Source organism: Danio aesculapii, chromosome 1 (genome assembly GCF_903798145.1).
Source record: "Danio aesculapii chromosome 1, fDanAes4.1, whole genome shotgun sequence".
Lineage (NCBI taxonomy): Eukaryota > Metazoa > Chordata > Actinopteri > Cypriniformes > Danionidae > Danio > Danio aesculapii.
This window is the reverse complement of record NC_079435.1, coordinates 40,019,990-40,041,176: the sequence shown is the minus strand read 5'-3', so window position 1 is coordinate 40,041,176 and position 21,187 is coordinate 40,019,990. Positions and strand designations below refer to the sequence as shown.

The following is a 21,187-nucleotide window of genomic DNA, read 5'->3' as shown; positions in this document are numbered from 1 at the left end:
AGAAACTCTGGTTATTCATCTGATTGGTGAATCATATGTTATCTAATGCAGGACCAGCCGTGGTCAGTCATAAGCATGTGATCCTCTCGAAATTAGCTTATGAGCTCATTAGCTAATGATTAAATTCACTTAATGAAAATAGCTGAGGGACAAAACAACAAAGATTTTGGACTGTCGCTGCAAAACACACTAACACACATTCACACAATGTTCATACCCCAGATCCACAGAAGCGTCCGATTTTGTGCGCTCCAGTGTCGTAGCCATCGTAAAGTTCGATGTAATCGTACCCGCAGTCGGCCTCTTCTTCTACCTCAAAGGTGGTGAAAGTGAGTTCGATGCCATAACCCGACTCTGCCGCTATGAGCCACTCGCAGTCGGTGTGTCCAGGGTAGTTATTATCTCCAAACTGAGCATGAGAATACAGGTTCTTCTGTCGTGCTTCTGCTTTTAGCCTCCCACCACATTCTACAAACAGATGTATATGAGTAATTGACAAATAGGCAGTATAAAAAGTAACAATGGTGTTTGAGACAATTGTTTTATGTTGGATATTTATTTGGTTTGAAGTCTGATATTTGAGAAAATAAAAGGGGTCACAACCTATGGTGTGATATTAAAATTTTGAAATACGAGTTTTAATAATATACAAACCACCGTGTGAGAGTGGTTTATCTTCATTGTTGCACACCTATCTTCATATAGACGAATTAAAATGTTTGTAAACATTCAGGACGAAAAAAACTGGAGCGCTAGCATTTATAGCATTTGAAGTATTTATTAATTATTTTAAAATGTACTTTCTATAATATAAAAGAGTTGTAATTTATTAAACTAAGGTTGAGACAGTCACACCATCGGAGATTTAGCTTTAAAATTGTACAAGATTTCACGACACTTGAGGCAACCTTTTAGAGACTGTGATCAACATGTGATGCAGAAAATGTCCACTAGAGGGCTCTGTTAAACTGCAAGCATGAACTGAGCATTGCTGGTATAAAGTTGAATCATATCTAATCTAAGTGTAATGCTTGTGAATAATAACGGAAATTCAAGTAAATGAAAAACATGTTGGTTACCGGTGGAATGAGTGGCCTGAAAGCCTTTCCGTTGAACTGAGGCATCAGAGATGAAGCGCAGATACATCTTGTTTCCAGTGGATATGAGTGGTTCAGGAATCTTATTGCCACACAGACGACTCAGGATGGGAGTCTTGTCTGAATCACCGTCAAAGGCCTCCAGGTGATCATATGCGCATTCCTGGTGCTGCTCAATCTCAAATTCATTAAAAGACTGGAAAGAGAAAAAGAAGGCAGAGGAAAAAATAATTAATAGGTGAGAAATAACCACTGACATAAATTCTAACCAAACAGTAAGAAAATATTTATCTTGTTTAATCTCTTTAGCTGAAAGCTCATTCATAAGATACAATCACATGTTTTTATAATGGCATTCTGTTTTTCTATTAATTGCTCATGCAATTTAAGCTCATTTAAGCAATTAAGTAAATGGTTTTATATTTGTACTGTTTATAACAGTATATCAGAGATTCCACAAAATATTAAGCAGTGCAATTGCTTTCAATAATAAGATACATTTTTAAGCACCAGATCAACATATTAGTATGAATCACACCAATGACTGAAATAACGACTTTTGCCTCAATATACAAATACAGTAGGGGAAATAAGTATTGAACACGTCACCATTTTTCTCAGAAAACATATTTCTAAAGGTGCTGTTGACTTGTAAATTTCACCGGATGTTGGTAACAACCAAAGACATCCATATATCAGAGTAAATACAGGAATCAGAGAGTGAAATTCAATACCTTTTTAAGACTCTTTCCATACATTTTAAGACTTTATAACCACTTTAGGTTTCAACCCAAAACACTGGTGAGATTTTTTAACTTATGGTATATTTACTAAATAATACTGTAAGAAACTAATCCAAAACTAAAACATTATTCATATACTGAATAAAAATCAATTAAATCTAGCTAATTCAGCAGCTTGGCGCCTATAGAACTGCAGAAATAATGGTGTTGCCTTAGTTGTAAACAAACAGCATGATGTCAAATCTAGCAGGATTTTCTTGATTTCATAAACTACACAGCATCCTGATAGTCGCAGATTTAATTCAGGCAAATGTTAGCATACAACCATACACTGCATAATCAAAAATTATATAAAATTTAATACCTTGCAAAATAGTATTTAAGACTTTTTAATACTTTTTAAGGGTCTTAAATTTATCTACATTGATTTATCAACTTTTAATACTTTTTAAGTCCCCGAGGACACCCTGATATATGCAAAGAAAAATATATTAATTAGTTTACAAATTAAGTTATGTGTAAAAAATGAAATTGCACAGGTAAAAAGTGTTGAACACATAAAGAAAGGGAGGTGTAGGAAGGTAGTGAAAGCCCAGACAGCAGCTGAAATCTCTTAGTAGTTCTTCAGCAACCCTCTGTCTTTCGTCATTGTAAATCAGCTGCTTTAGTCCATCTACATTTTCAGGATGATGAAACCAGGGTGGACATTTCAGCAAGAGAATGGTTCAAAACTCAGCCAAGGAAACTCTCAAATACTTTTAGAGAAAGAAAATCAAATTGTAGAACGACCCAGCCAAACACCTCACTTGAATCCAATAAAAAATAAAAATTAAAGATCAGATTTGATAAACGAATACATTTTTAGTAGTTCAGTACTTTCTCCTTGTGTCATTCCACTGTTATTACACATAACTCATTTCTTAGAATTTTTTGTTTTGTTTTATTTTTATGTTTGTATTGTTTGGGTTTTTACCAAAACCTGGCTCAATTCCATGTCAACAGCTCCTTTAGAATATTTCTCCCAGAAAAAAAAACATCACGTGTTGAATACTTTCTCCCCCACTGTATATTACTATATATACAACTGTTTTATTTTATTTAAATAATTAAATAAATGTAATACAATATCAGTTCAATTAAATGTGCAAATTATTGCGCATGTCACTAAAATGTAATCCTCATTAATCTTTATTTTCAAAGACTTTGGTCTAAAAATGTCAAGCTATTTAATTCACAAAGATGGCACAGTGAGGATGAGTTAAAAATAGGTGTTTCAATACTGGAAACAACTGTGGAAGGTACATTGAAAATCAATACTTTGTGAGCCTTGCCAAGACAGCCAGAGTTAGTGAAATGGCTTGCAGCAATGAAAACTTTAAACTAGGCTGTGCTGGATCATTCACAAATCCCTGACCCACTGCATGAGCTTCAATTACATGTATTAAACTCATTGTGCTAACAACATCAGCATTACATAAAAAGCCAGCTGTCACTGAGCGACCATACTGATAAAGTTACTCTCCAAATTTATAATGAACACTTCAAACGGTAATGTCAGAATGATATATTCATTCTAATGGACCTTAAAACAAGCAATCCCCAAAACATTTCAACCTCATTCAAACAAACAATAAAAGTCTCCTTTAGTGACTTCCCTTGCTTTCTGAGAGAATAAGGCTCATTTAGAATCATTTCACATGAGAGGACTCAGAAGTCAGGTCCAGAAAACAGCGGGAAACACTGAAGTCACTCTAAAAAACTGTCATGCTTTCATACTTATATGCTAAAATGGTGAAATACTGTATGAGCAAGAGGACACTTGATCAAGCCTTTATTTATTAGATGTCTTGGGGTGCTTTTATCGAATGTGGGTTTGTGAAAGTATTTAAATGTGCATGTAATATAGAGGCGGACAGGTCTTGATGCATGTGTAAGTGTTTGCACATCCACGTGTTTGTCTGAGAGGAGATTATACATGCACGCCTGTTTATGTGAGTGGGAATGTGTGTGATGTGAGATTATTTGTCTTTAAACGTGAGAGGACCACAATAGGATTACATGTATGTTTATGTGTCTGCTCGGGTCACTAACGGCAGAGGTTTGTGTGCTTGTTTTCTGAGCGTGTCTCGTGTAGGTTGTTTTTTTACCAGATGCAACTGTACAGCGCAGGTGTATATAAAAACTCACAATTTTGACGCGGTGACCAGGGGTTGCGGTGATGTCCCATGTGCACTCTTTTCTGCTGGGGTATTTGTCAGGCCAGTTTGGACTGCTGATGGTTCCAGTCGTGCTGTGGATTTTGTGCTCACACTCAGCTGAAAATATATGGAGAAAACAGGGTAAAGATTATTAGTAATGCAGGACAATAACAGCATGTGAGTGAAAGTACAGACAATGGTTTACCCACTCATATATAGGTACTCATATACTTATCTATTTTTTTAATCTTACTTTTCCTACACTGTAAAACCTAACTGTGAAAATCACTAAATAAAATAAGTTAAATTTAACTTAGGATTTAAAACAAAGTTACTTTGACTTAATGAAAAGAGTTATGGTAACTCATAAACTGATTATATGAAGCAAAACTCAAACTGAATGAGTTACGAATGAATACATTTTTTTTGTGTTAAATTCTCTAATGTTAAAAGCAATACTAAACCATTTGAGTAGCTACAGTATATAGCATACCAGCCAACACTCCTAGCATACCCCCCCCCCCCCCCCCCACCACCACCACCACCACCACCTTTTTTTGGTACAGTCTGTAAATGCCCCTGGGTTGCCAACTTTGGTACAGTACCCGATCGCAGCGGCCACCCAAAACCTGCTGCATCCTATCCCGGTTCTCAACAGTGTTATTCAGTGACCTCCCGGTCTCCTGGATTTTCAGAGACAAATGTTGGCAGGTATGATATATAGTTGTTTGGACTCAATTCATTCTATTAACTAAACACATACCGATTTGACAACTGAGCTTATAATCTAAATGTTTAATGATATACACACAAATAATATACCTGTATATGGCTCAATATACATTTGCTGACCACATTATTAGGTACACCTGTCCAACTGCTTGTTAACGCAAATTGCTAATCAGCCAATCATGTCAGCAACTGAATGCATTTATGGTCAAGACGATCAGCGGCAGTTCAAACTGAGCATCAGAATAGGGAAGCAAGGTGATTTAAGCCACTTTGAATGTGGCATGGTTGTTGGTATTTCAGTACCATTGGTTGAACAAGGTTTCAGGTTGTTGAGTATTTCAGAAACTGGTTATCTACTGGGATTTTCACGCACAACCATCTCTAGGGTTTACAGAGAATGGTCCAAAAAAGAGAAAATATCCAGTGAGCGGCAGTTCTGGGGGCGTAAATGCCTTGTTGATGTCAAAGGTCAGAGGAGAATGGCCAGACTGGTTTGAGTCTATTGAAAAGCAACAGTAACTCAAATAACCACTCGCTAAAACCGAGGTATGCAGCAGAGCATCTCTGAACGCACAACATGTCCAACCTTGAGGTGGATGGGCTACAGCAGCAGAAGACCACTGCCACTCCTGTCGGCTAAGAACAGGAAACTGAGGCTAAAATTCGCATAGGCTCACCAAAATTGGACAATCAAGTTTGGAAAAACATTGCCTGGTCTGATAAGTCTCAATTTCTGCTGACATTCAGATGGTAGGGTCAGAATTTGCCATCAACAACATAAAAGCACGGATCTATCCTGCCTTGTATCACCGGTTCAGGCTGGTGGTGGTGGTGTAATGGTGTGCTGGATATTTTCTTGGCACACTTTGGGCCCATTAGTACCAATCATCGTGTCAACGCCACATGCTACCTGATTATTGTTGCTAACCATATCCATCCCTTTATGACCACAGTGTAACAATCTTCTGATGGCTACTTCGAGCAAGATAACACGCAATGTCATAAAGTGCAAATCATCTCAGACTGATTTCTTGAAGATGACAATGAGTTCACAGTACTTAAATGGCCTCCATAGTCACCAGATCTCAATCCAATAGAGCACCTTTGTGATGATGGTGGAATGAGAAATTTGCATCATGGATGTGCAGACAGTGGCCCGTGAGTGTATGTATATATGTATATATATATATATATATATATATATATATATATATATATATATATATATATATATATATATATATATATATATATATATATATATATATATATATATATATATATATATATATATATATATATATATATATAAGATTACAGTACTCAAACCATTTGGCTTCAAAACTTAAATGGTTTGCCGCAATCGGTTTCCTCAAACAGTTTTAATCAACATTACTTTCTGGTTTTACAGTGTACACCATCAATCCTTTAGCCGCATGTCAGACCCTTTTCGCATTTGCAAGGTTTTCAGAAGTGGAAGTCTGGGTAAATGTCTATAGTAGTGAATGGAAACTACAACAAATGCAATTTTTGCATTCTTATTTGCTCCAACAGCACAATCAATAATCCACTACGCATGCTTATAGTCTAGAAGGTTTATTTCCAGGTTAATGTAAATGTTGCTATCTGATGTCAGACTTAACAAGAGGATATACTATAGCAATTCAATGATTTTCCAAAAGAGGAATCATTTTTAAGAGTTTGACTGAACCAGTCAAAAGAGTGAAAGATGTCAGATGTGCCATCACTCCTTCATTATATTAGAAACACTCCAGCAGCAACTTTAGCTAGCTTTACTTTCATATGCATAATATAACATAAAATACTCTAATTAAAGAAACAGAACAAGAGGGTGCTTGATTCGCAGTTTTTGTGGAATTACTGGATTTATTACTTTTGTGTTTGAGTAAAATCTTAATATTTAACATAAATATTATTACTTAAAGGTCACATTGAATGAAAAATTAACTTTTGTAGATGTTTGTGTTTAGTTAGGGTTCTGCTTTGTCTGCTAGCTCAGACAAATTGAAAAAGAAAATATGCTGCTATATTTTATTTATTGTCAGAGTGTATTTATTTGTCATAATTGGCCTGTTTTAATTCTGCGCCAATTTAGATGTGACTAGCCAGTTGTTTACATGTGTCCGTCTCCAAGCAAACTATGGACTCTTCTCTTTACCCACCCATTTAAGTAAACAAATAGCAAAGAATTTTATGGTGCCTTTCGTTTTGGTCCCCTCACAGGTGTCCTCACACAGAATACCAGCTTCAAAAGAGGCAAAACTTTATTTTACTGAAAACTTGATAGTGTGTGCAAAACATTTTTTGCTGGTCTGCTTTACGAACTCTTGCAATACGATGCTGGACTTACATAAAATGTGTTTATAAAGGATGTAACTGTACTTACAATTTGCCAGAAAGGTGTAAGTAATTTTTATGATTGTGTTTGCTTCAATTGGTTATTGTTAGCAAATGCTAACTTCAGTTCACACATGTTTAGAATCAAATCATCATCCTCTCATAACGTGCAGAGCAATGTTTGTTAGTGTGTTGTGGTTTCACACTAACCAGAGACTGCAACTAAGCATTTGTTAAATATAGCAGTCTCACTTTTCATTTGTAGATGATTGTTTGAATACATATTTATAATGGAGGGCTGCAATGTCAAGCAATGCTAAATTGCATGTGGGGTAGACATTTTATACAGAATCTCATATTTTGTCATTTAAATGTGGAAATAGCTTTAAATACTCCATGTCAGACATACAGACAAAAGTCTGCAGAAGCTCAAGGCTTGGTTAAGTGCTGTGTCATTGGTTTTCTGTTGTCTACAAATTAATATAAACATATTGCATTTCTTATGACATTTTTATATAAAATTTACAAGAAATTGTATCAGTAGATTACAGAATAAAACAAAATAATAAACTATAAATCAGAATTCCACAAAAACTTAAAAATTAGACTGTCTCCTTATTTATTCCACTGATAAATTTTTTATGTTATCAACTGTGGATATGTGAGTCCATTGTAAGTCAAAACAAAGTTATGTCACATATGGATTAGGTCAAATGAGCAGTAGATAAACATACTTTGAACTCTGCCCTGGTTAGGAGGTGTTCAAATCACAGAAAGACTATTACTGAATGCTTAACCTTTAGTATGTTTACCTGAGACTAAGCCACTGAAGATCTCTCTCACAAGAAACTGGACTTCTTTACATTATCCTCATTCACTTGAGAATATTCAAAATCCTTTGGCAAAATCCTACGTGTGTAGATGTGGGAATGAGTGTGTATGCGCACGGACAAATGATTAAAGCTAGATCCATGCTGTCAGTTAACCTGCTGTGACCCTGAGGAACCAGGTCAGACAAACATTTTCACCAAAACTCTACAGAGTGTGTGTTAGAGTGTGTGTGCACCTCCTTCACTAAGTGTTTTCTAATATAAATGACTAAGAAAAATCTAACATACTCTGTCTCCACATACAATCAAGTGGGATCCGGAAGTCTGAGACCACTAGTTGAACAGATGAATGTACACTATTATATTAGGTTTAGTACTGTTTCTGTGCTGTTTACCACATTGCACAGTTCAATTTAAGCCATATTTTTTACATTTGATGAACCTTTTTGATTGCTGTTTTTTATTAACTTTGATTTTATTTTATTTCAAAGTAAAACACTTTGGATTAAGACAATACATGAAGTGTGCGTTATAAATAATCCTGGCTTTTTTACTTATGCTTCAATTACAGAACCACTCAAACTGCAGGAACTCTTTAAGTTGTATAAAACCTGCTGATAATCTTCTTCGGCATGATTTAGGAATCTTAAAATCTTGTGCTTCAATGGAAGCCCCAAATTTTTGTACAACCTTTTGTACAAATTATTTCACATAATGACAAAAATTAGTTTATTTGATTAGTGACCTAGAACGCTATTTTTTTCATTTTATATCATAACTTCTCACATTTTATTTTACCTTTTTTAATTATCACATTTATTTTTTTACTATATTTTTTCTCCTTTACCTTAACCCTAAAAAGCCAACCCTCACAGGAAACCTGTGGCAAATTTTGAATGTCAAAAGACCCTGTTAAGTAAGATTTAAAGGGACACAAAATACCAAAACACATTTTTTGAGATGTTGACAGTCATATATATATAGTCATATATATATAGTTTAGCTGTCTGTAAAGTGACATCCTTGAGTTCTCAAGTGGTGCTCACTGCAGAGCCACTTGGGCAGAGCAGAGCTCCAGCAAGGGGGAGCTTGAGCTCCAGCTCCTCCTTCCTTGCACTTTTTCTACGAGTGATGTCACTAGGGGTTGGGGTTAGGGGTGGGGTGGGTGTACGCATTAAAACAGCTTACAGGAGGAGCGAGAGCTCAAGCTCCCCCTCGCTGGAGCTCAAATGGCTCTGCAGCGAGCAGTGTCCCTTGAGTTTTCAGCATTAATTCATGAGAAAGACTTGGTTCGAACCAATCAGCACGCTCTATTGTGTCTATTGTATCTAAGATGCAACTTCATTAATATGAATGATATAGCTTCGGAGACTCTTTTAACCTGTTATAGTGTTTAGAGAGACGCCACGTTGTGTTGCCAACCGTAATTCAAACAAATAGTAGAAGAATTGTTCGAAGACATGTGGTCGTCAATCAATGAAGGCTTTATTTCCATTTTCACACGACGAGAGCACAGCTCGCATGTGGATCCACATGTGTGGATTACAGTGGTCTGCTAACATGCGACAAAAATATGTTTGTAAGAATAATTTTTTACCCGAGAGCTCTTAGAATCTGGAAATGGTTATGTTATGGCCCTTTATTTAAGTATTTTAAATGGCATGTCCTCATAAACCACCTCAATACTGCATTACCTAGGTCATACCTAGGCCAACACGGAATCTGCGTGCACAGATATCTGCAGTAGTAAATTAAATTCACTAATATTATTGTGATATAATAATAGTAATAAAAATGTTTATATGATTTATGAACAATACAGTTTGTAAAGTAATATTTTCTGTCTTTTAGTAGATACGAGAGACTTGCTTTGTTTACCAAATAAGTGTATCTAATTGGATTTGCATTGTGAATATTCAATAAAAGTTAAAAATGTATTATTTTTTGATTTCATATATTAAGTTTTTAGTTATTATACTCCTAAAATCATTCCGCATAAAAAATTCTAAGCAGAAATAGAAAAAATGGGAGGCCCCAGTCATACCCAAGTCAATGTACAACTTGTCCTTGTAAACCACATAAACCAGTACAGACATGCACACACAAGAGCACTAAGTCTGGTTAAGCTTCTATTCTTCCCTATCAAATTCAGGTCAGTGTGCATTAGTGAACAAAGTTTTTTCAGTATACTGTTGTTCACACACACATGCACACATGCTTCTCAAACACTGATGCATCAGCTTAAAATTATGTTTATTTGCATGTATGCATGTGTATTTGAATGAAAACATACAGTACGGTGAGTTAAACGCACGTGTGTGTGTGTGTGTGTGTGTGTGTGTGTGTGTGTGTGTGTGTTTCTAGGTCATACTCTATATCCTCTAAGTAAGTTATATGAGCCTACAGGCAATCTGTGCTGCGCTGTCTCTCTTAGACTAAACGTGACTTCACAAATAACAAACTTCAACAGACTCATTAGATACCACAGAGCCCTCTTGACTTTGTTATGCTAATGTTCTTGAGCAAATGCACTAATAAGCAACTAGTAAAGCTTGTACTGAGAAGCTTTTAAGAGATATGCATCTTCCGGACACACAAAGGAAAATGAAAACAGAAGCAGAATTAAGACTTTGAAGCTTTGTGAAACTCCAGATGTTTAAAATCAGAGTCAGTGAGCAAGCTCTGAAGAGACAGTAAAGACTGAGCATGTGTGTGTGTGTGCGTGTGTGTGAGTGTGTGTGTATCCCAGGATGCCGCTGGTTTAACTTCCTGACCCTGACTCTAGAGCTTAAAGGGTAATATCTCTATCCTCCTCTCCTCAGGTCTAGCTGTTTTTCTTTTCAAAGAGAAACACACACACACATACACACGCACACACACACACACACACACGCTGCTTTAAATGTTCCAAAGCCCACAAAAATGTTAAAAGGCCTGCAGGGCAGAGCTGCAGTGAAAGCTGACAGTGCTCGTATGAAAGGCGAGGTTTAGTGGGAGACACTGTTTGACTATAACAGACCATCTAAACGCTTCAACATGTGCAGAGATCTGGAGGACAACTGTGTCAAAGTTTACTTTAACACTTTCACGTTCAGTCACACTATTGTATTTATAAAGCCGCTCTAGCTATCCATAGCTCAAATGCACTGTTTTGTCATAACATCATTAGACTAAATGGTTTTAAAGATCTGACCCATTTCTCACTCTATAAAAAGGGTTGTTGTGCTTCTGTGCCTTTAAGACCTCATGTGAATGGTCTCTTCACATGAGAATGATCAAGCATGTTTTGTTGTGCACTGTACGTTTATTATTGGCTCCAGAGAGGTTTTATGCTTCATTCTTCATAACCAAATTTCTTCAAAGCCTCCATTATTTTTATTGTGACAGGTTGATAAAACATTTCATTGTGAAATGAGAAGCAATTGTCATGGTCATATTTAAAATTATATCAGATTCCTTCCTCTGTGACAAAAACAAATATAAATCAGTGAGAGCATTTACATGCACAAAATTACGTGGAGAACAATCAAATTTCAGATTATTTTTTATTTTATGCAGCACCACTGATTCGATCCAAGACCTGCAACGAGATGATCCCAAGGTTTCCATATCCTGGACCAGGCTGTATCCTGAGCAGCTACTGTGGTGGTCATGGAGGAATGGAGAGCATGAGACTGATTCTTGTGATGCTCCCAGGACAGACAAGTCTGTCCAGAGAGGTCCAGCATCCAGCCTCCAGCGCCTTGACTGCAGCTCTGCACAAGACGTTTGGCCAGTGGAAAAATGGTTGTGCCCAACTGAGCCTGGTTTCTCCGGAGGTTTTTTAATTCTTCACTTTCGCCAATTGGTGAAGATTTTTCCTCGCTGCTGTCGCCACTGGCTTGCATGGTTCAGGATCTGTAGAGCTGCGCAACGATGGATTTGTTCTTCAGTGTTTGGACTCTCAGTAGTGATTGTTAAACCACACTGAACTGAACTAAACTGAACTGAACTTAAACACTGAAAACTGAACTACACTGTTTCAATTTACAATGATCTTTCATGTGAAGCTGCTTTGACACAATCTACATTGTATAAGCGCTATAGAAATAAAGGTGAACTGAACTGAATTTCAGAAATTGCTTTTTAAGTGTAACCAGCAAACCAGCTACGCAGAAAACCATGTTTTCATGAGAATCTAAGGGGTTTTCATGAGGTTTTATATTTTTAAATCTTTTTTTAGGAGGTTTTCACCTTTAATTGTGAAAGGATAGTGACGGTTACAGACAGGAAAGTACTGGGAGCAGAGAGAGAGAGGGGGGGGGGGTGTTGACAAAGGATCTTGAGCCGGGAATCGAACTCAGGTCGCTGTGAGCACCATGTCGCTATACGTTGGTGCACTTAACCATTAGGCTATTGCCGCAGACTACATTTTTTAGTTTTGATGATTCTGCATCAACTGTATGAGTTTACAACATGATTTTTTGCATTAGTTTTTATGGCCACAGCCATATCACCCTGCAGCCCAAAACTGGTTACTCGTTGAAACTATGCAGTGCTAAGCCTGGTCAGTAACTGGATGGGCGACCACATGAAAAAACTAGGTTGCTGTTGGAAGTGGTGTTAGTAAGGTCAGCAGAGAACACTCAACCTGAGGTCCGTGTGAGTCCTAATCTCCCAGTGTAGTGAAGGGGACGCTTCACTGAGTGGGCGCCATCTTTTGGATGAGACGTTAAACTGAGGTCCTGACTCTCTGTGGTCATTAAAAATCTTATGGCATTTGTCGTAAAGAGTAGGGGTGTAGACCCAGTGTCCTGGCTAAATTTCCACCATCGGCCCTTATTCATTACGGCCTCCCAATCATTCCCATCCACAGAATTGGCTTTATCACTCTCTCTCCACCCTATAGCTGGTATGTGGTAAGTGCACTGGTGCCATTGTCCTGTGGCTGCGTTGCATCATCCAAGTGGATGCTGCACACTGGTGGTGGTGTGGATGGGTGTATGGCCATGCACGATAAATGCGCTATATAAATACAAAATACATTACTTTACATATTTAGACAGGAAAGGGTCAGAGTGTGTCTAGAAGTGCCTGATCATGCTGAATACATGTCTACAGTAAGGACTGGTAGGAGCAGGTTGTCTTGATGCAATTTACGAATAAAGATTGATAGCCATGATGTTTCCTACTCTTAGTTCTATGTTTGATGTGTACCTCGCATGTACAATCAGTCATGCACTCATAAATAAACCGCTAGAACACTGATAAATGCATTTAAATGCAACATGAATCTGGGTATTGGGCAAAAACTACCTGTTTTGATCAGATTTTGTTTAAGCCATTTTTTAAAGCTTTAACCAATAAAAGGTAACACGTTTACATGACATTACAGTGGTCCCTCCATAATCGCGGGAGTTATGTTTTAAAGAATATCACAAAATAGGTGAAATCCACAAATCCACACAGTTTATGTTTTTCAATTTTTATAGATGTTTTAAGGCTGTAAAACCCCTCACTACACTATTTTCTCATTAACATTTTCACACTTTTCTCTCTTGTTTTAACACTCCAGCAACTTCTTTCTTCCTTTAGCATGTCCAGAAGTCCAACTTTTTGAGCAATGGTTAGCATCTTCCTCTGCCATTTGGGTGCTACTGTGGATGTCTTTGATGGCGCAGAATGTTTCGTCGAGATTATAGGGTTTGTTGGGGAGAAAACTTCCAAACATACAGTACAGCACTTCAGAGACACACTGCTAGCGATCAAAGATTTATGTCAATTTGGCAAGCTGAACGAATTCTGTACTGTACAGGAGACACGGCACGGAGGAGATTGATTGACAATGGTCTACAGTCAATCAAGACGCAGAACACAATGCACTGTTAAAAAAAACATGTCAAATTGCACAAAAAAAATGGTGAAACTGCGAGACTGCCAAAGGTGAACTACGTTATGGCAAGGGACAACTGTACACATATCAGCTTATTAAGCATAACTGGTTTGGAAATGTGCATGTACAGTATGTGTAAACGCACTCAACAAAGCGCTCACACGTATCTAACCAGTGTTGGTTCTGGATGTTTTTATCCCATTCTTTTTTCCATTGGGATTTTTAAAAGTCGGGCGACGCAGGGGTGCAGTAGGTAGAGCTGTCACCTCACAGCAAGAAGGTCGCTGGTTCGAGCCTCGGCTGGGTCAGTTGGCGTTTCTGTGTGGAGTTTGCATGTTCTCCCTGCGTTCGCGTGGGTTTCCTCCAGGTGCCCCGGTTTCCCCCACAGTCCAAAGATATGTGTTACAGGTGAATTGGGAAGGCTAAATTGTCCGTAGTGTATGAGTGTGAGTGAGTGTGTATGGATGTTTCCCAGAGATGGGTTGCGGCTGGAAGGGCATCCGCTGCGTAAAACATGTGCTGGATAAGTTGGCGGTTCATTCCGCTGTGGCGATCGCGGATTATTAAAGGGACTAAGCCGAAAAGAAAATGAATGAAGGATTTTTTAAAAGTACTTGTTTATAATGTAATTAGCCATGAACCAAAGCAAGCAGTTATATGGGGAAATTACAACATCAATTGAAGCAAAGATATATGTGAAAATCTGACAAAAAGACAAAGGTACAAGACTAGTAAGGGCAAAGACTATAGAATACACAACAACATGTCACTCGTATAGTTTTGAACGGGGAAAAGTGTAACGATCAATATGGCCCTGCCTTAACCCTCTACACTGAAAAAAAATATTCAAATATGATTCCTTGGATTTACTCAATTTTTTTACGTTAAGTGGTTGTAAACAATTTATTTGGGCTGAATTTAAACAAACAAGTTAAGTTGAATAGTATTAAATTTAATTTGTTTGTTTAAATTCAACACAAATAAATTGTTTGCAACAGTTTTGCATGCAACACTTTTTTCAGTGTACCACACGCATTATGATAAATCTATAAAAATATTTGACTGTTTTTCTTTTCTAAAATTGGCTTAACATGAAGTTCTTTAAAAAATTTAGGAAAAATTTCTTTTTTAAGGTACTTTATGATATGTTGCCATATGGTAACAACGTCCAAAAGTGGATCTAACTTAGAAATTTTAAATTTAGAACTTTCTTTATAATTAATAATTATGTTGTTCGAAATTATTTTATTGGTGTTCCAGTATTTTAAGCTTTAACACAGAACTTATAAACGACACCTTATACATACTTTCCAACAACTCATATTCCAACAGCTTTCATTTATTCCATTCTTTTTTGCTAAATATTATTAAAAACAAACATAATATTGTATTATCATGTATACAACATACAGTAAATATAAATATTTTCTCTAGTAAATATTATAACAAATAAATAACAAGTCTAGTTTGCCCAGATGCATCAGAATAATGTAGCTACTAGCTACAATGTTTATATATTATACTATACACTATACAACACCTGTCTTATCTGCCTCTGAGCTAACATACTTGAACTGTCTCTATCACTGCTCTTATCAAATGTCCAGTCTGCATCATTCTCAGGGTCACTAAAACTCATCTCATCCTCACTTTCATTTGCAGGAAGAGCCAGTTCTGTCCTTGTCTTGTTTCACTTACCATAGAACATGGTCATGCTCACTAATACACTGTTCCCAGTATTCATAGCTAATCAAAAGTAGTATTGCCATTAAAACTAGATTTTATCTATAATGCATATGTTATCAACATACAACTAATCAAAATTATATTACTAGCATTCATGTTGTTATTGTTACAACTTAAAAGTTCACAGCTGACCTTGCTAGCTAGCTAACCCATTGCAATATTGCACGTTCCACTATTGCACAGTGTTGCCTTTTGGTAACACATACATTTGATCTATTTACAAAAAACTAATTTAATGAAAAAAATTTGAGTTGTAAATATGTCATCATAACTTACTGGAGGTGATGTTTCAGATTTTTTTGTAGATCTAATTTGATTCTTTGTTTTTACTGACGTTTACTTTTGCATTCAGCAACTACTCACAATAAATGCCAGCCTGTCAGAAATCGCGCTACAGAAAAACACTGCATGTCATGTGACTTAACCAAAGCACATCATTGGCTACACTAAGGTCTTCTCTTTCCAACAACAACAAAAAATCAATGTTTGTCGTAAAGAAACAGTGGCCGGGAAATGAACATAAAAAGCATGTTGCCTTATGGCAACACCATGTGGTAGAGGGTTAAAGTACAGGAGCCAATCAGCAATCGCTATAGACTCGGACCAGACTGCAAAATTTGTGTGATTCAAACGTTTAAAAATGAAACTAAAGAGAAAGTTGCTGTTTAATTTTATTGGTGATTCCTAATATGAAATGTAATCGTAAGCTTGGCAAACAATTTTAGAGAATTTGATGTTTGCGCATTCAAACAGAATGCCCGAGCATGCTGCCTGACAGGATTTTCACAGATGACCGCCAAGTGAAACGACTTGCCTTAAGGGGACTTGGTAATGGCTCGAATGAAGGAAAGGACTGTAATCCAAACATAATTGTGAATGACACAATCACATTAAAATTACAGAGAAACATAAAACTACTTAAGAGTGGAGTGTTAAATATCTCTTGCTCACAGCAAATCTCTGACTGGTGGAATCACATCATGTATAATACAAGTTAACTCACACAATGGCTTTCAAAATAAAACTCTAACCTAAAGAACTTCTGAGCTCACATGAGTTTTATCTTTGAAATATTATCAATCATTTTTAAAAATGTCTTTAAAATTTATTTTTAAATTCAAAAACCTGACTGATGCACTGTATGGTATTTCTAAAACCAAAACAGAGACAAAAAGAAAGATACCTGGCACAAAAATGACATTACTCTGCATCTTAAATGCTGAGAAGAAAGTCACAGGGTTTTTCTTCTCTTGTTTATGCGTTTTTGCTCATCCTCAGCAGAATATGGTATAAATCAACATGCTTACACATGCTATATCCGCCACTGCCAGATGAATACCCTCACTTATCCTGTCCTAGCCACTATTATTCTTTTGCGAGTACCTGTACATACCTTCCTTGCAGTCATGTTTGTTCTCATGTAGGATGAAGCCGTTGCGGCACTGGCACACATAGCTGCCAATAGTGTTGATACACTCATGCTGGCATCCACCGTTATCCTTTGAACATTCATCTTTATCTGTAACAGAAAGAGAGGAGTGTAATGAACAGTCAATTCCTGAGAAGGCCAATCTGATCCTTCTGATTTCTTTACTTATTTTTATTTGCTTTGATTGAGACATCTGAATGAGAGATGATGACCTGTGATTGCTGAGAGAACTATAACAATGTGCCTTTAAGTGTAATAATAATAAATTCTGACATCTGGAGGCTAATTATGTTATTCAATTTTATGGTAAGAGCAATTACAGTGAGTGATTGAGGTTAAATGCTTATATCACTTTACTATCCATATAAGATGTATAAAAAAACAACAGAGAGAAGACAAAATCTGCAATAGTTAACTGCAAAAAAATGTGTATCACTGACAACTTACAGAATTTAACTTGCATTTTATGATAAAACTAATACAATAGAGCCTTTCCATATTGAAATGAGTCTATTGACTCAGCACAATCAGACCATTGTCACATGCAAATTAGGCTCATTATAAATGCATATATTTAGGGCTGCAACGACTAATTGATAAAAATCAATAATTATCGTTAATGAATTTTTTTGTCAACAACATTATCGATTACTTGGGCTGCTCACATGACTGAAGGCAGGGGAGAATTTGACATCAAATGCCTTAAATGCTGGGGCGTTGCTATTTTGAGGAACCTAAATAGTCTGTTCAATAGATCAGATCAAAGCTGGTCTAAAGTCCAGCGCAGAGCATGTTAGTTGTGTGCCTCACTTACACATTTCTTAATACACACAGGATGTACAACAATACGCAAATATCTTTACATATGAAAAAGAATTAAAGGATTAAAATATTACAAAAAATATTATTTTCTAGCCTACATAAATATAAAAACCACTGCTTTCATGCCTTCTTCATCTGGGGGGGAGGGGGGGACTTTTTCAGTTTATCCATAACAATTTGCTTTATATTTGTTTTATTAAAAACAAGCTTAAATTTGCCCACCTGTCAGGTTTTAGACCATATGGGGCACAGCATGTGTGTTTGGATAGAACTCAGTTTTTTGACTATACTTTGTTATTATTGTTTATTTATTCGTTTGCTGGAAATTAGAACTGAATTTAGAAATAGTTTTGAAACAAATCTTTGCGCTTAATAAACAAAATGAATTATGTATAGGCTAATAGATGTCTGTGCGTAAAACACGTTTCCCTATCCACGAGAGTGAAAGTGAAAGTAAATAATGAGGAGGCTCATCTCTCATTCTCGCGCTGTAGATGCTCTGTTTAACTGTTTTCTCACTAGTGAAGCGTTCAGTTTTTACACTTACAAAGTCTGCCATGTAAATAGCAAATGCACTATGGCGTGACGCAACTGACTCTTTAAGGAAATGGGAGATGAGACTGATTGGTTTATTCTCAAAACACACCTATAACTCATTAAGAGAATAAGCTCAACCCTGTTAGACCATGCGTCGCGGCACAAAGCGGATTTTTCCATCCTTAAAATAGCAAAAGTGGATTCTGACATGCCCTTAATGCTTTTGTGCAAATGCTTTGCACTTTGCGCATGGAACATCAAAATAGAGCCCATTGTGTACTCACCTCATGAGCTTAATTAATGGTTAATTAAATAGTGGTACATTAGATTAGCTTAAATTAAACAATGCAAATAGAGAGTATAGAGAGATCACATATTTAAAGGGCACCTATTTTAAGGTATTAAAAGGCACCTATTTTTTAAAGTCTTTTGTGTCTCCAGAATGTGACTGTAAAGTTTCAGTACAAAACACCTATCAGATTATTTATTATAGCTTTCAGAATATTTTCTGCTCTGAGAATAATGTTTTTGTTGTTTGTGCGTTTAATGCTAGTTCTCCCTGCCCACCATTCCCACGTGTCTGTCAGAGTGTGCCTCAATCTCCGGCTGCGTCAGATAAACAGCACAGTGACAGACATGAAGGAAGCAGATCTCACATAATGTTTGTGAGAAATACTACAGTGAAAACTTTCTTTTTGCCTTTCTGCGGCAATGAGTTACACACAATGTCGTTACAAAGTTCACACATCGCACATTTAACTTTGCACTGTTTTTGCATGGCAAATGTGACAGGATACACGTAAATATCCAGTGCTCTATGGATTTCCTTTATATTAATGTACAAAATAATCCTAATTTAACGTCCACAAACCGGGATTGAAGCATCTACTTTTATAATTGTACAGACATGCAGCTGTGGTGATAAAGTAGACAGTAAAATTGCTGTAATTCATTTTAAACATGCACTGTTTTAAAAATGTTTTAAACTTATAAAACTCAGTCTTGATCACATTTGATGATGATTGATGATCACAGTGTGTTGGAACATATGTTTTAGCCCCAATTGGTTTGCGCACGTCCTGTCTTGTGGATATGATTATACGCTTTACAATGGAGATATGTTAATTCTCGGCTGTCAATCAATTTGGTGGGTGGGGAAACCGCACTTCTATGTCACATTGGGGTGGGCCTTAAAATGGGAGGGATCCTATTTCAACATAACTCTGTCATCTGAACTGAGTGATTGACAGCTGATATTAACCAATCCATTCACGTTCTGTTCTAGAGCAGTGAGCCAATCAGAAGAGTTTGAAGCGGGGCAAGCATTGCAGGGTTTGTTTACTGCTGCAAGCTGACATGCCAACTGTTTTAAACCATTTGGTGCAAAGATGCATTCTGCGAGAACATTTAGCAAAAATAACTGGTCGCACGGCAACAATTTTATGCACTCGCACAAATGCTCCCAAATATGTTTTGAGGTTGCATAGATAATATTTCAGAATATTTTGGTCGTATATGCGATCAAAACAGTCGCAATTTTGACCCCTGTATTTATAATTTTGATATTTCATCTGTTCTGCTTCTTAATGTCTTATCATCAGCCTTATTAAGTCCTAATTTCATAATATGAATATAATAGGAGTACAACACTTGTTTTGCTTTGTGTTTATTTACATTTTGGATATTTAGTGAAGTTTTAATGTAAAGAAACAAATTGGTTTTTCATTTAAAATGTCAAAATTAAAGAACGTTAAACTCGACATGTGGCTTTTGCATTTTTTAAGCATACTTTTATACCTAAATAATATTCTTAATTATTCAAGAAATAATCGCCCAACTAATTGATAATTAAAGTAATCTTTAGTTGCAGCCCTACATATATTATTGGTGTAGCCCAATCGGATTTGCATACTTAATAAAATAACAAAAATAACATGATTACAAAAATAAACAATATCTCGCAAATAATCTGAAATATAACTGAACTGCCCCTTTTCCATAATTAAAAACATGCCGGGCATAAGAGAGTCATACTGTATGAGAAAAGTGCATAGCGATTAAGAAAAAGCAATAGCTTTTGTAGATTGTGCGTGTTATAAATGTAAACTAAATGTGCCACTTAATGGTTACATGTTGTGAAAAATTCCTTATGTATTTTTTTCCTCCCATTGCACATCTACACTCTTAAGCATCCCATGAGTCAGAAGCCCCACGAAAACAGTTTTTAGCATGGAAGTCGCAGGTTTGGCGAATTATCACACTTCAACCACTGCTCAAAACCACCAGCATATTCATCATTCAAACCCAAAGCATGACAGAAGGAGAGATAGATAAGAGACCCAAGCTTTTGTGGGTTACCACACATTTTTCATAATTAATGCTGTTTTCAAAGCATGTACTATGTCTTTAATGATTTCCTGCTGTTTTACTGTGTGAAATTGTGTTCTTTTAATGCTTGATCAGAAAATGCCAGAGTCAAAGACATAAGAGGAATTATGTATTGTCCCTTAAAAAAACATTGTACAGGTCCAGCGTATAAGAATTATGCTTTTCTGTGCATATACAATGAATGAATCATTTCTTTCAATGTTTTCAGTTCGTTGCTCTCATTTGGCTCAGCAGACGCTCATTCAGATTAGGAGTGTGTGGGAGAGCTCTAGGACCTCCCTAAGTCTGCTGGTTCTGGGCCAGCAAAAACCCAACTTTTAGGATTTTGTGTAGCTAGTAGAAGACAAATGTTAGAAATGGATTGTCACAAGTGGCAACTTAAACTATATTTATATGATATAATAATCACCCTAGTAAAATATATTATTAAAACAT

General features: G+C 36.5%; 1 protein-coding gene across 1 annotated transcript in view; it reads right to left on the bottom strand.

Moving 5' to 3' along the window:
* The window catches only part of tll1 (tolloid-like 1), a 97,456-nt gene that overhangs the window by 8,050 nt on the left and 68,219 nt on the right, over positions 1 to 21,187 (bottom strand). The window contains exons 18-21 of the mRNA XM_056460356.1: positions 16,970 to 17,095; positions 4,028 to 4,155; positions 1,080 to 1,293; positions 218 to 468 (exon numbers count right to left, since the gene is read on the bottom strand). Coding sequence (XP_056316331.1) covers positions 218 to 468; positions 1,080 to 1,293; positions 4,028 to 4,155; positions 16,970 to 17,095 — 719 coding nt within the window. The remainder of the gene's footprint in view (positions 1 to 217; positions 469 to 1,079; positions 1,294 to 4,027; positions 4,156 to 16,969; positions 17,096 to 21,187) is intronic.